The sequence below is a fragment of the Macrosteles quadrilineatus genome, unplaced genomic scaffold, assembly GCF_028750875.1.
Source record: "Macrosteles quadrilineatus isolate MER2022 unplaced genomic scaffold, UCM_ALF_1.0 Scaffold_3__2_contigs__length_128488019, whole genome shotgun sequence".
Taxonomy (NCBI): domain Eukaryota; kingdom Metazoa; phylum Arthropoda; class Insecta; order Hemiptera; family Cicadellidae; genus Macrosteles; species Macrosteles quadrilineatus.
This window is the reverse complement of record NW_026542596.1, coordinates 111,232,089-111,245,832: the sequence shown is the minus strand read 5'-3', so window position 1 is coordinate 111,245,832 and position 13,744 is coordinate 111,232,089. Positions and strand designations below refer to the sequence as shown.

General features: G+C 33.9%; 1 protein-coding gene across 1 annotated transcript; it reads left to right on the top strand.

The window, feature by feature from the left end:
- Positions 1–7,808: 7,808 nt before the first annotated feature.
- LOC128989898 (uncharacterized) lies at positions 7,809–11,364 on the top strand. Its single transcript, XM_054412025.1, has 2 exons — positions 7,809–7,922; positions 8,905–11,364. The coding sequence occupies exons 1-2, from the start codon at positions 7,887–7,889 to the stop codon at positions 11,296–11,298; spliced, it is 2,430 nt and encodes an 809-aa protein (XP_054268000.1). The 5' UTR covers positions 7,809–7,886; the 3' UTR covers positions 11,299–11,364.
- Positions 11,365–13,744: the final 2,380 nt, after the last annotated feature.

Genomic DNA, 13,744 nt, shown 5'->3' with positions numbered 1-13,744 from the left:
CCTGTAGGTAAATTCAATGATTTAGTGTGTTTCAGATCTATTATCAAAATGGGTCAGCTGAAGACCATAAGAGTTTAGTATGTCCTGTTCATTAAGATTGTTTGTTTTGTATTTTAAACTTAATTTATAATTATTGGTTTGTAAAATATTTTGTTGTACATTGGTGCTATAACCAATGAATGAAGCTCAAAACGTAGAGTGTACTTCAACATTTCGGAGGAATATTTAATTCTATATTAGTGCTCGAAAATATAACCAACATGAAAATTGTCGGAACAGGTTTACATTACGATTTTGCAATCAAATAAAAAGTTTACTAAGTTGATGTTAGTACCAAAGGTTTAGGAAAATATTTAAATCCATGCGATTTATTGCAATTTAACAATATCGATAACTTTAGATGCTTAAAGCTTGCGAAAACTTGTCACAAAATGTTTCATGTTTTGACGAGTGCTAATGATGGGGTAGGTAGGTGCATTCACTGCGTTAATATTGACTAAAGATTCCTCTCTTACTTGAGATTACATTTTACAACATTTGTTCACCCTTGTGTTACGATATATGAAAAAATACTATAGATTACATTACAAATCTACAGTATCGTTGGATTTTAAATCAGTTTTGAAATTATAGCCTATAAATAAAAAGATAGAGATATTAACTATCGAGACCCTATAAACACCGGAAGGTAACATAAACGTTGGCTGATTAGTTATGGTTGTCAAAAGGTAGGAAAACTCTTAGATTGGAGACTAATTAATCTGTAAAAGTGTATGATTTAATATTTGCCTTCGTAAAAACAGAATATTTGTAATTTTTTTAAGTTAAAAATTAGGTTTTCTTTGATAGAATTACAAATGAATGTGAGATCACATCAGTCATATGTTGCACAACTTTGTACCACGGGCATTGTATGGTGGAAAATATTAAAAATAAATTGACCAACGCTTCTTGTAAATTTGTGGACTCTAGAATTTTTTTTTATTGTTTCTATTAGTTTTTATTATTTTTGTTAAATGGATCAACAAGACACATAATGTTATATTTTCAAATGAAACTTCAATTGAACTTAACTTTTTAAAGATTACAGTAATAAAACAACACAATTTTAAGATAATTCAAATGGGATTGAACCTTAAACCATCCTTGTAGCATACCTTGGAAGTTTATGAATTTTTTTTGGCAAATGCTCGAAATATTATTTGACGATTATTTAATCGTCTTGGGGTGGTAATGAGGATCAAACATTTACTGTGTTTATATCACAGTTGCATCACCAAGGGGAGAAGGTAAGGGTATCTTTAATTAGGGGAGAAAGAGAGAGAGAGAGTGGTGGAGGGGTGATTCTACAATGGTTGATAGGTAGGTTTACTCGTATCTAACAAAATATGTTTTCGACATAGCATCAAAAAGTTTGCGAAATGTTTCTTTCGAGACACCTAGGCCTTCGAGACACCGTTGGTGTTCTTTAATTAAATTTTTAGTATCAGATAGATCAAAATCCCCACACTGTATTGGATGCATGGACTGGATTATAAAAAGTAATAAACCAAACGACATAAAAGAAGAATGTTTGAAAGAACTGAATAGTTTTTCACTATGTTATCCAGATATATTGTAATAAAGAAAAATACGTTACATTATGTTTTACCGCTAAATTCATTCGACAACAATTGTTAATGCGAGTTTACCCAGAAAATGATGTTAACATGGGTTTACAGTAGTTTACGAATGCTTCTGTTTGTGAGCGTGTTGTTAATTAGAGCGTTAAGGAGTATGTAAAACAATAAATAACAATAATGATAAAATAACCTTCTTAAAACGTTCTCTTCAAGGCTTAAATGTGTTGGATTCTTAATCATGGAAAAAATTTAGCAAACAGCTGTTCTTTCCATTTTGGCAACAATTAGTCTGCAGATTAAATCCATCACTTTTATCCTACTAACTGTTTTGTTGTGGTTTTCTTTGCTTTACTGCTCACATTCATCTAGAAAGCCACTGTGCAAGATGTCTCTAAGGTTTTAAAATAATTAAAAATGAAAATCCTTTTGAATAATTTCCATACAATGCTAGAGGTAAAATTTGGCTCGTTATATTTGTATGATAGCGTGGTAACTTGGTAAATAGCCCACTTATAAAACATGTGTAGTGAAATCCAGGTTAAATGTACTTGTTTTTCCTTGTGAAAGAGTTTTCGGGTACAATAAAGTACTTTGAACGTTTTAAATGTATAATTTTTAAACATAAGATAACCAATTTGTTTAGGTTCTCATGTTTAGGTTACATGTCTGTATATCTGCTTCCAGTATAACTTATCAACCGTAATAATATAGAAAATTTTACCGAGATAAATTTGCATATTTAAAACAATAGGTCGAACATATACTTGTTTTATATTTTCAAACATCAACTATGTCAAAAGTTTTTTTTGACATTTGACTTATTAGTTAACTAATTAATTTTCTGCTACTAACATCACAATTATATTTAATTACTGGTTTAGAACCATGGCTTTGTTTACAACTATAATTTGAATGGTCTTTTTTACTATTATAATTTTGTAGACAGGTCACAACACAATAATAAATTTACAGTTTTAAATAACTTTTTGTCCGCTATTTCGTTATAAGTTTTGATTCAGCATCAATTAATTGACACAACCCCAGTAAATCAGACTGTACTGAGTACTATCAGGAATAAATTTAATGAAACCCAAAGGAAGACACATGAACAAAATAATAATTACGAGATAATAAATAATACCTTACCTAACATTTACATTTATAACATGAAACCAATGTAAAATAGCCGTATATGTATAAAGAAAACCCAATTGAAACAAAACTCAAAGTAATTTTTATTTCTAACCTATAACAGTCAATGTATTCTCGTGTCATTTTTTCACCTGTAAGGTGGTTGTTCATATCTGTAAGGCTGGAAGGTATGCTGCAGCTGTCTGTAGCCCTGACAGGTGACGTCACGAATGTAGCCGATGACGTCACTCACCATCCCCTCCACCCGTCCTAGCAGAGAGTTCTGGCACTGCGCATGCGTATATTCTGGTGACTGTGGTAGTCCTGGTGCTCTAGGCTCGCCACACCACGTCGAACCGCATATCGACTTGAAATAAATAAAAAATAGTTGTAAATAAAAATATTCACATTTTTACTCTATCTTCGCTCTAAAACTTGAGATTTTCATAACTGCTGTGGATCTTTTTGTTGCTCTTGTAATCGTAAACTAGAATTTGCATGGTTATTTACTCCTTTCATCGTTCCTATCATGTGTATTTATGTAAACCTTAGTATAAAATATGATAATTAATATGCAGGATATGCCAACCAATTGTTTTTATACATATTATTTATGTAAAAATCTATCTTTTTATTCAGAAAGTCAATGGTTCAATCCTAAGAAGAGTCGATTTATTTTTTATCGATGGTTCAAAATTGGTTAAGCTATCCTTGAAAATTGGGGTTTAAATAAAGATCCTGACTAATAAAACAGCTGATCTTAGGCGATAACAAAGCTACACAGTTCATTAGAGACCTACTACATTCTACACTCACCTTACAATTAATTGCGTTCAGGTTAAAATGGAGACTTTCAAAATGCGTTGTTGTCTCAAAAAATTGGTTATTGTTATACGTTATATATTCTCAATTATTCTAGTTGTTCGGAATTTCAAGTTTTTTTCTATTTACCTTCATCCGATGGACAACAAATCGTTAATTCAAAAGCAAAAAATCCTTTCTTTAATGATAAACATTAAATAACCTATTTCTGTTTTAAATATTGTTTCTGTTTGTTTAAAGATATTCCACATAACCAAGAATTATAAATTTTTATGTAATTTGGAAATGTTTGATCTTTTAGCTGAACATTAATGTATTTCTTCTTTTGGGAAAAAGCATATATTTTATCGATAGAGTTTTCAATAATACGTATAGTTTTTTACTGTATCGACGTATTATTACTATTGTTAGTACTCGTATAAATAGTTTTTGATATAAGCAATTAAACATAAAATCTCATATACGATTCATCAAACTACTTTATGTTGTATTATTTAGTACTTTAACAAATAACGTATATTTAGACAACCAAAAATATATACAGATTATTTATATTGCCTTATGCTTAACAAGTTAAAAAAAAATTACTTTTGCTTACCACATATAAGAGCAGCACCAACCAGAATGTGTCATAGGATGACGGCATTGTACCATAATAGATCTTAGATCAGACTGTGAGAATGCCTGACTCAACAATATGATCAGCTGTTTAACACCTGTCAGCTGTCTGCGTTGTTTTGACAAGGTATGGCGTTTATTAATTAGTAAGGTACTTCACGAATAATTTGTATATATAATAATTTACTTTAAATTAGGTGCTGCTTAAAATTACTATTCAATGTATTATTTTTAGGAAAATTAATTATAAGGCTTATATTTATTTCAACTTTACTCATTTTCTTATACATGTGTTTCAATCCTTACTAAAATTAAACACACTAGCAATTAATATTAAAATAAGATTTCACTAATATCACAGACAATATAATACTCTATATTCTAGCTTAATGTGTATCTTAGATTAGACTCACTGACATTCTGTTTTCATAACAATTAATTTGTATTATTAAATAATATGGGAAAGCACAAAGTTCATCACTATAGGTAATAAGTATATGTAAGATTAATTTTACTGCAAAGCCTGGTGCAAATGTTTGTATACACAAACAATAAACAGTTATTTAATTTAATATGCTAACGTATCATAGAGTAAGTAAACTTAATGAGAACATTTTGAAAAATTCTGGTACATTTTGGTCCCATATTTTAAAATTACTTATTAATTTAAGTAAAAATTTCATAATTATTTTCGTTAAGGACCGTAAGGACTCTAAAATGTAGCATATAGCTTAAGGGTATTTCACAGCTCACACAACTTTTTACAACTATAAAAGGCCTACTTTTGAATATTTTATCCCCAGAAAGTATCTGGCATAATAAAGTGACGGCGGTAAACTTTCAGTGCGTAATTAAATGAGCCCAGCCAAACTAATTGATTTAATTTCCCTCCAAAGACATCTTAGTCCCAGAAGAACGTTATTACAAATTAAGTTTGTGTAAGCCTCCAGCAAAAAGAGTTTTTTTCTTTTAAGTCAAGTTTCAGTTACACCAGCTAGCAGCAATATTCGTCAATTAATTAGGATAGTGTTTAATAATTTAAATTACTGTGAAATATTGTAGGACTCTTGATTCCAAAAATGTTATTCCTTACCATACGTTTGGTGTTTAATAAAAACACACCAAGCTGATATTATTGAACAAGGGTGTGTTATACACCCTTGGACGCTAGGCACGAGTCCGGAATTGTTTTTCACATTACTTCAGGCTAGACCTAGGGGTTACGGCATTATCACTTGGATAAAATCCATTGGTGGTTAGGCAGGATTTGAACTCCAGGAACCGGAGTCCCGCACTCTATAACCACTAGACCAGCTCGCTCCCCTATGTTATACACAGTAAAAGCTACCAATTTCAAGGTTGAAAAAGGCATACCCTGATGCTTTAATTACCTCTTCAACCATTAAATTTTCACGATAACCAACCTCCCTGTAGTTTTAAGAATTACAATAATGGATTTGTGGCCCAGCCAGTATTACACTTGACTTTGAAATTAGGATAGTAACGTCTTGGGTTGAAGATCTGGACCTTTTTTACTAGATAGTTCCCCGCGCTGCCTGCTCACGTAGACACTCCAATTCAATGTTAAAACGAAAGCAATCTTCCCCTTGAAAGGTACGTCCCGAACCACTGTCTTGATACTATTTACGTTAAACACCCAAACAAACAACAGAGACATATGATAACTGTTTTTTTACTAGCTTTTGATATTAACTATTCTACAACTCACTCTCCTCAAAAATATATTAATTTACAAACATCCAAAAGGGCCAAAAAGTGCAAGGAAATCACACTAAGTTCCGAAAAATCTAATAACAGGTACATTTTTCGTACTTTGACAAATAAATCGCACTGACGTCTGTTATACGTTTTCAAAGGTCAGATTAAAACCATAAATCCCGCAATTAAGAGTATTGTCCCAACAATTGTACCTCCCCTTACCCTCTGAGTTACAGCGCTGGCAACAATTAATTTTTATTGCAAAACATTCATTACGGTTGCCAGTTTTGTGTCGAGCGTTCAAATTGTGTTGATATTTGCGTTTTAAAACCCTCCACAACTTTTTAACGTATCTGTTTGTTTGCACGAACCGTGTACAAGGTTATGACCTGTTGCTGTGGTAATTATCTAAGTGAATTTGAAAGTAAAATACTTTTTTAGACTATGTCTTATGTAATTACAGGGTGTTATACCAGTTGCATTACTTCATAAAACCCCTCTATTCATCTATCGTAGTACTCGTTAAATTTTCTGTTGTTTCACTTTCTTACTCCATGACCAACCGTTGTTTCACTTTCTTACTCCATGACCAACCGTTGTTTCGCTTTCTTACTCCATGATCAACCGTTGTTTCGCTTTCTTACTCCATGACCAACCGTTGTTTCACTTTCTTACTCCATGACCAACCGTTGTTTCGCTTTCTTACTCCATGACCAACCGTTGTTTCACTTTCTTACTCCATGACCAACCGTTGTTTCGCTTTCTTACTCCATTGTTTCGCTTTTCTGGCTCTTAACTTAACCCTTAACATCATTACCACATCCAAATATTTTAAGAAACAGTAATTTTTTATTTAGTTTTTTTTAATTCTTGCCCTTTTTGAAATGTAATGAAATGAAAAGAAAAATCGTTTATTTATTCAGGCAAAGTTAGGTCCACATGACCCTTTCTTACACTTAACCTGACATTCAAAAAATAACAAAAATAATGTTACATTGGGATAACTTAATCTAATTAAACATAAAATATTTAACAATTCAAGTACCTACATATTTAAGAAAAAAAGACATACAAATTTAACAAAAACAAAAAAACACATTTACATACTCTTGCATACACGCATCAGCAAACGCGCAAAGTAACAGTAGCCCTAGGACACGCCAGCCGAGACCATCTTCTAAAAAAAGAGCTTTTTCAGTGCCGCCACAAACTGGGAACGTTTTTCAAGTGTCTTAATGTGCCGTTCCACAGACGACAAGCTGTAACAACAAAAGCCCTGCCATAAGCTGTGGTCACATGATGAGGTATACGCAATGTGATAGAAGAATAACGAGACATTCGTGAACTACCCTGAGACACAAATTTAAAATCGGATTTGAAATATTTTGGGGAGCCTGTTTTCAAAATTGAAGAAATCCAATGAAAAAATTTTAATGAATCTTTGATCATTTAATTTCAGGATGTGTGCCTCAAGGTTTTCTGTGCTTACGACCTAATTGAAATCAACGCAACTTGTATTCAAGAAATAAATAATATAAACTTGTATCCATTTTACATTTTTACAACGAAATACTCGATTAACAAAACGATTGTGTTTTACTTAGTGCAGCCATTTTCGCAAAAAAGCCTCCTCAATCGCATGAAGAAAACTTCAAAAGCATTATCCAAACAAAATCAGGCTATCAAGGTATAAAGTGAAGTAGGGGGCGACCTTAAGATTGCCACATGCCTAATCCAAATTAAAATATACAATATCGACAATTGTTTTTACAATATTACCTAGAAAAACAGATAGAAACTAATAATGTATTCCTAAATTTATTTGACTTTGGTTTGAAAGTTATTTATTCCACGGTACATCACAACAGTGAACATTTCAGTCATAGCCTCGTATACAATTACACACCTGTCATTCTTTCCGAGACATAACTTACTTAAACTACTGTGAGTAAACAAATTCCTCTATTTGTTACTATGAACATTTCTATTATAACTGTTTTGTGCTTACAGGTAAGTTTAGTACTATATGGGTGATAGGAATTGTAGTATTTTAATTGTATAGAATATAAATACTTAAAAAGCCCAAGAAAAGTTGAGATTTATTATTTTACATTGAAGTATTTAATAGTTACATCTGGTCTAATCAGTTCTCAAAAAATAATATTCAGGAGAGTTTTGTAGAATTGTTTGTCATTTACTACTATAATGAGTGTAGCCTAGTGGATTGGTCATGACAACTTCTTGTTTGCCATAGTTAATATGTTCCAGTAATTATGTAACATGAACATTTAGGCTATATTTAAAAGTTGACAATAACATAAATTTGAAGGAGTTTTTTGTGTACAGTACATGGTCCAAAACAAGTTTTCAATTTTTCCATTCGTCTATTCTATTGATGTAAACAAATGATAACCATTAGGAAAAACGTGTACACTTCCGTATCTCTTTGCACAAAAACGATAATATCCATCGATATCCACAATAGCTATAGGTATGTTTTCGTTTAACTGTAACTTCCAAACACAAAGAGCGATGCTATTGGTCATGATGAATTCGATAGTTTCTTTAAAGATAATTTAAATATTCATTAAATATTCATGTGGATCCTTATATTGTTGGTAGCAGCTTCTTTTGATCAATAAACTGAACAAGAGAATTGTGTAAATATTTACAAAGAAAATAAATAAACCGAGAAAACTCAGGTGATTCAGATTACTTTAAACGGCACTGGGGACACATTTTTAATATTTTACTTGGTCTAACTCGTCACTGCATACACCTAGTACACATGACACAATATAACAGTTTTATTTTGTACATTTTTTTTCTCGGATGTGAATTACAGCATTCTTTACAAATCATTTAACAAACCGTTTATTTTAAGATACTTAAATGATTTTATTTAACAATTATAAAGAGTATATACATTTTTTCTTAGATAGGCTGTTTTGTTTTTGTTTCAATGATATAACAATGTTTTTGTATCTTACAGATATGTTGGCACTGTCAAGCACTACCATTAGAGAGCCCACCTCAGTTGGCACAATCTGGTGAGACTAAACACACACAAAAAGACCTGAAGACGTCTAATGACGAAGTATTCCCTGATGATATAGCAAACCCATTTAAATTTGTACCTGAGGTTGCTACACAGAATGCTCAATTGTCACAGCAAAAAGACCTCGACCAATCAAATATTGATCGGATGCACCAGAAAGTCCTGACACAAACTAATAATCAAGCGGATTCAAAAAAACCTCGCAGCTTTGAACAGCATGGTGACCAAAAGCAACAATCATATATTAGGGACGCACCAACTGTCCAGCAACAACCCGCAGTCCAAACGTCAACAACCGTATCTCAGCAGCCTGGTGGCCAAATCCAACCGGGTGTACAACAACAATCCAACAACCAACCGCAGCCTGGTGGCCAAATCCAACCGGGTGTACAACAACAATCCAACAACCAACCGCAGCTTAGTGGGCAAATACCACCTGCTGGTCAGGTACAACCACCTGGCCAAGTACAACCTACTGGACCAGTACAACCCCCTGGCCAAATAAGACCTCCTGACCAAACACTACCTGCGTATCTTTTTCAACCCACTGTTCAGCTTCCAACTGGGGGACAAACACTACTTCCTCAGAAACCTCTAGGACAGTCATTAAATGCCATCGACAAAGAAATCTTCAAGCAGCAGGCGCTGGAAATGGGAAGTAAAATATCCGACCTACTTAGGCAAGAATTATCTTTTTTAAGTAAGATATCCAACATTCCTATGTCTGAGCTTGATCATTTGACTATTCCAAGCACACCGACCTTTTTAACTTCATCAACACAACCTCCTCCTGGTAATCAAATAACAATCAACACATACGCGAGCCCATGCCTGCCTTGTGCTCAAAATCAACAATACATTCATCAACAAACTCCATTAGTTCAACAAGCTTCAACTTCTGTGGCAGGTCCACTACAACCACAGCAGACACAGCCAACTATGCAAGGATCTCCATACTACCAGAACCAACAACTGAGCCCTGTGAACAATTTGCTAGCAACCCCAGCATCTCAGGCTGTGAACTCACACCCATCATTTCCTCAACCTGTTCAGATAAACCCTTTGGTTCCCCAGCAGGCCCCTCCTAATGCCCCGGTATACCAACAACCACAACCTCATGCTCCAGTTGATCCACAAGCCCCACCTAATACTCCACTTCCTCAACAAACGCAACCTATCGCCCCGGCGTCCCAACAAACTCAGCTTGGTGCTCCTGCTCCTCAACAATCTCCACCAAACGCTCAAAATACACAACAACAACCTCAACCTAACACTCAAAATATTCAACAACCTCAAACAAATCCACCAGCCTCTCAACAACCTCAATATAGCGCTCAAGCTCCTCAACAAAGTCAACACTCTAACACTCTAACTCCTCAACTAACTCAACCCAACACACAAGCTTCTCAACAAACTCAAGCAAATGCTCCAGCTCTCCAACAAAGTCAACCTAACACTCCAGCTTCTCAACAACCCCAATTTAGTGCCCAAGCTATCCAGCAACCTCTCCCTCCTGCTCCAGTTTATCAACAACCCCAAACTGGTGCTCCAGTTTATCAACAACCCCAAACTGGTGCTCCAGTTTATCAACAACCCCAAACTGGTGCTCCAGTTTATCAACAACCCCAAACTGGTGCTCCAGTTTATCAACAACCCCAAACTGGTGCTCCAATGTATCAACAACCCCAAACTGGTGCTCCAGTTTATCAACAACCCCAAACCAGCACACCAGCTCCTCAACAAACTCAACCTAACGCTCCAGCTCCTCAACAAACCCAATTTAGTGCCCAAGCTATCCAGCAACCTCTCGCTCCTGCTCCAGTTTATCAACAACCCCAAACTGGTGCTCCAGTTTATCAACAACCCCATACTGGTGCTCCAGTTTATCAACAACCCCAAACTGGTGCTCCAGTTTATCAACAACCCCAAACTGGTGCTCCAGTCTATCAACAACCCCAAACCATTCCTCCAGCCCCGCAACAATCTCAACCTAATGCTCAGGTTTCCCAGTACCCTCCTAATTATCCAGTGACTACTCAAGATGCATTTCAATCTCAAACGAACCCTAACTTCCCTCAAGGAACAGTTGCGCAGGCTCCCCCACCTTATTATAATCCTACACCTAATACCTATCCTGCACAGCAAACTCAACAGACATATTACCAACCTCCTGTAAGCAACCAACAAACTCAAACCCCTTCCATATCTCAACCTCAACCTCAAACAAACCAGTACCCACCTGCAGCATATAATCCACAGCCAGGAATTCCACGATTTCTTCACCCTTTTCCTACAGATGATGTTTCTGCAACTGCTCCAATTTTTTAGAGATTTACTAATGTTAAGTTGATTTGTAGTTTTAATAGTTTCGACAAAATAAAAATCTAACTTTAACTCGATTACATTTTTGCATTTTTTAACCCGATATATTTAAATATCTTATTGGGTTAATTGATTTCAAGTCCCAAATTAGATGCATGTGTTTGAGAAGTTTTATCCGAATTCCAGAGCAGTTTCTGTTGTGGTTTTTTTTATTGTTGTAGTTGACCATTAGAAAAATCGAATTATTATCTTTGGATTTTAATTAACGAAACGAATAATAGGAGTGTTTGATTTCTTGATAATGTGTTTTCAGTTGATAATTTTGAAACAATAATTCCTTTACGTTAATCGAATGTATAATAGGTTTAACACAAACAATGGATGTATGAGATCCTTTGTTGATCCTTTGTGTATGAGATCTCAATGTTTAGGACAAATATCTTTTAGGTAATTAATAATATTGAATACGGAACGTTTCTTATATGGTTTTATATTTAGAGAAACAGTTGTATAATTTGAAATTATCATATCAACAGATTTAATAACACAAAGAGTGGCGCTTCGTTATTCAATTTAGAACAAATAAAGGATGTTTATCAAATCGTTGCCAAGTGCCCAATACTGCGTTTTAGAATATTTGGTTCGGTTTAGAGGAGTTGTCCTGGGATAATTTCATATCCTTGTTGAACGGGGCTGATTGGGTGCGGCCTACCCGTTTCCTACAACAAGCTTGGCGGTACAGGTGGAAAATTATACATAAATTAATTATTAGTCTTCTTTCAAATTCTGAGACAACCCCCTTCAAACAACAAATTCTCTTGTTACCCTTGGAAATTAACAAGTAATAATAAAAAATATATATAATAAAACCGAAAATTGTATAAACTGAAATATTGGTTGTTAGTGAGAGGTAACGTTAATGTAAACTTAACTGTACTTGTAAAGTGTTTGCTAACGCGGCTGACGGTCTTATAAGACCAAGCTAGGAAATGCTAGTCTGTTGTGTGAAATATGGACCTGTTTATTGTATGGAAATGTTGTTGTAAAACGTATTGTAAAACCTATCCCCTTAATAACGCAAAGTCAAATAACGTTATCATTGGTATCAGTCCATAAAAACCTCAGTGAGTCAGCTTATGTTTTTTTTTTCAATGCTTTCTTCATCAGATTTTAAAATTAAGAGAACGTGATATTTCACTGCTCATTTTATTCGTTTGGCTGTTATTCTATTTAAAATTAGATGACTTGACCAAAATGAGTTTTTCTTAATGGTTAAAATGTACTCATATATTTTTAAAACCCCTTTTACAATGCACAGCTTACATGCATTTGAGGTTTAAATCCCTCGTTTGTATCTATGATTTCCTTTCTTTAATAGGTTGGTAAATATTTGAACTAATGATCGTAAAAAAACTATATTACGAACATTTGAGTAGTTTTTTCTCTTCAAAATTTACAAAAGTATGAATACATTTACTTGCGTTTTAAGTATAAGGAGCTACATAAACCGAGAATATCTAAAGGAATCGTTTTCACTGGTATATAAGACATTTCAATGTTTTAGTTCATCCGTACATACTACATATGTACATATGTACTTTCACATATGTACATTTTAGACATGAAAAAGTATATTTTTTTCAAAACCTTATAGAGATTAGTGGTGGAAAATGTATAAAAAATATTTTCTACTAATTAATTGCATTAAATAGTTAGTATTAAATAATTATAGTCCACACAATTCCTTTTTGGACCTAGGACGCTAGGCACGGGCCCGTGATTGTTTTTCACATTACTTCAGGCTAGACCCATCGATGTATATAACCTAACATCGATGGTTATATACATCGATGTTACGGCATTATCACTTAGATAAAATCCATCTGTCATTTGGCGGGACTTGAACAAGGGGCCTCAGGGACCGAAGTCCCGCGCTCTAACACCAGCTCCCCCACACAACTTTGAATTAAGGGATTGTCAAGAAAGGGTGTTTAGGACAGATGTGGTCATACCATTGCAAACCAAAGCTCCAACCAACATTGAAAAGATATTATAAACATATAAAATAAATCGCACACACAAAATAAGTACATTTTCAGTGTATATAAGTGGACAATGTTCAATAATATTTTATATAGTTTAATCGTAGTTTCATGGTTAGGGTGATCAAATGTGTAACTTAATGGTGGTAGCTAATAGCTACGTTACTCACTACTAAGAAAAGATGTTTAGTTTATAGTTTTGAAAATTTGTAGCCTTTAAAAAGTTATTACTGTTTTATTCTATATATTTTTCGTAAATTGCAGCTAATTTTATATTTTTTATTACTTAATGGGTATTTTTACTCGGAATATAAAGTCAATTGGTTAATAAATAGAAACATTTTCGAAGTAGATCTCAACTAAGTGTGTTTAAAAATGTTTAACATGGCATTAACATATAACGTGGTTTG

Coding starts and splice junctions, on each gene's coding strand:
- LOC128989898 (XM_054412025.1), top strand. CDS start 7,887: ATGAACATTTCTATTATAACTGTTTTGTGCTTACAG. Junction 7,923..8,904: donor TAACTGTTTTGTGCTTACAG/GTAAGTTTAGTA, acceptor TGTATCTTACAG/ATATGTTGGCACTGTCAAGC.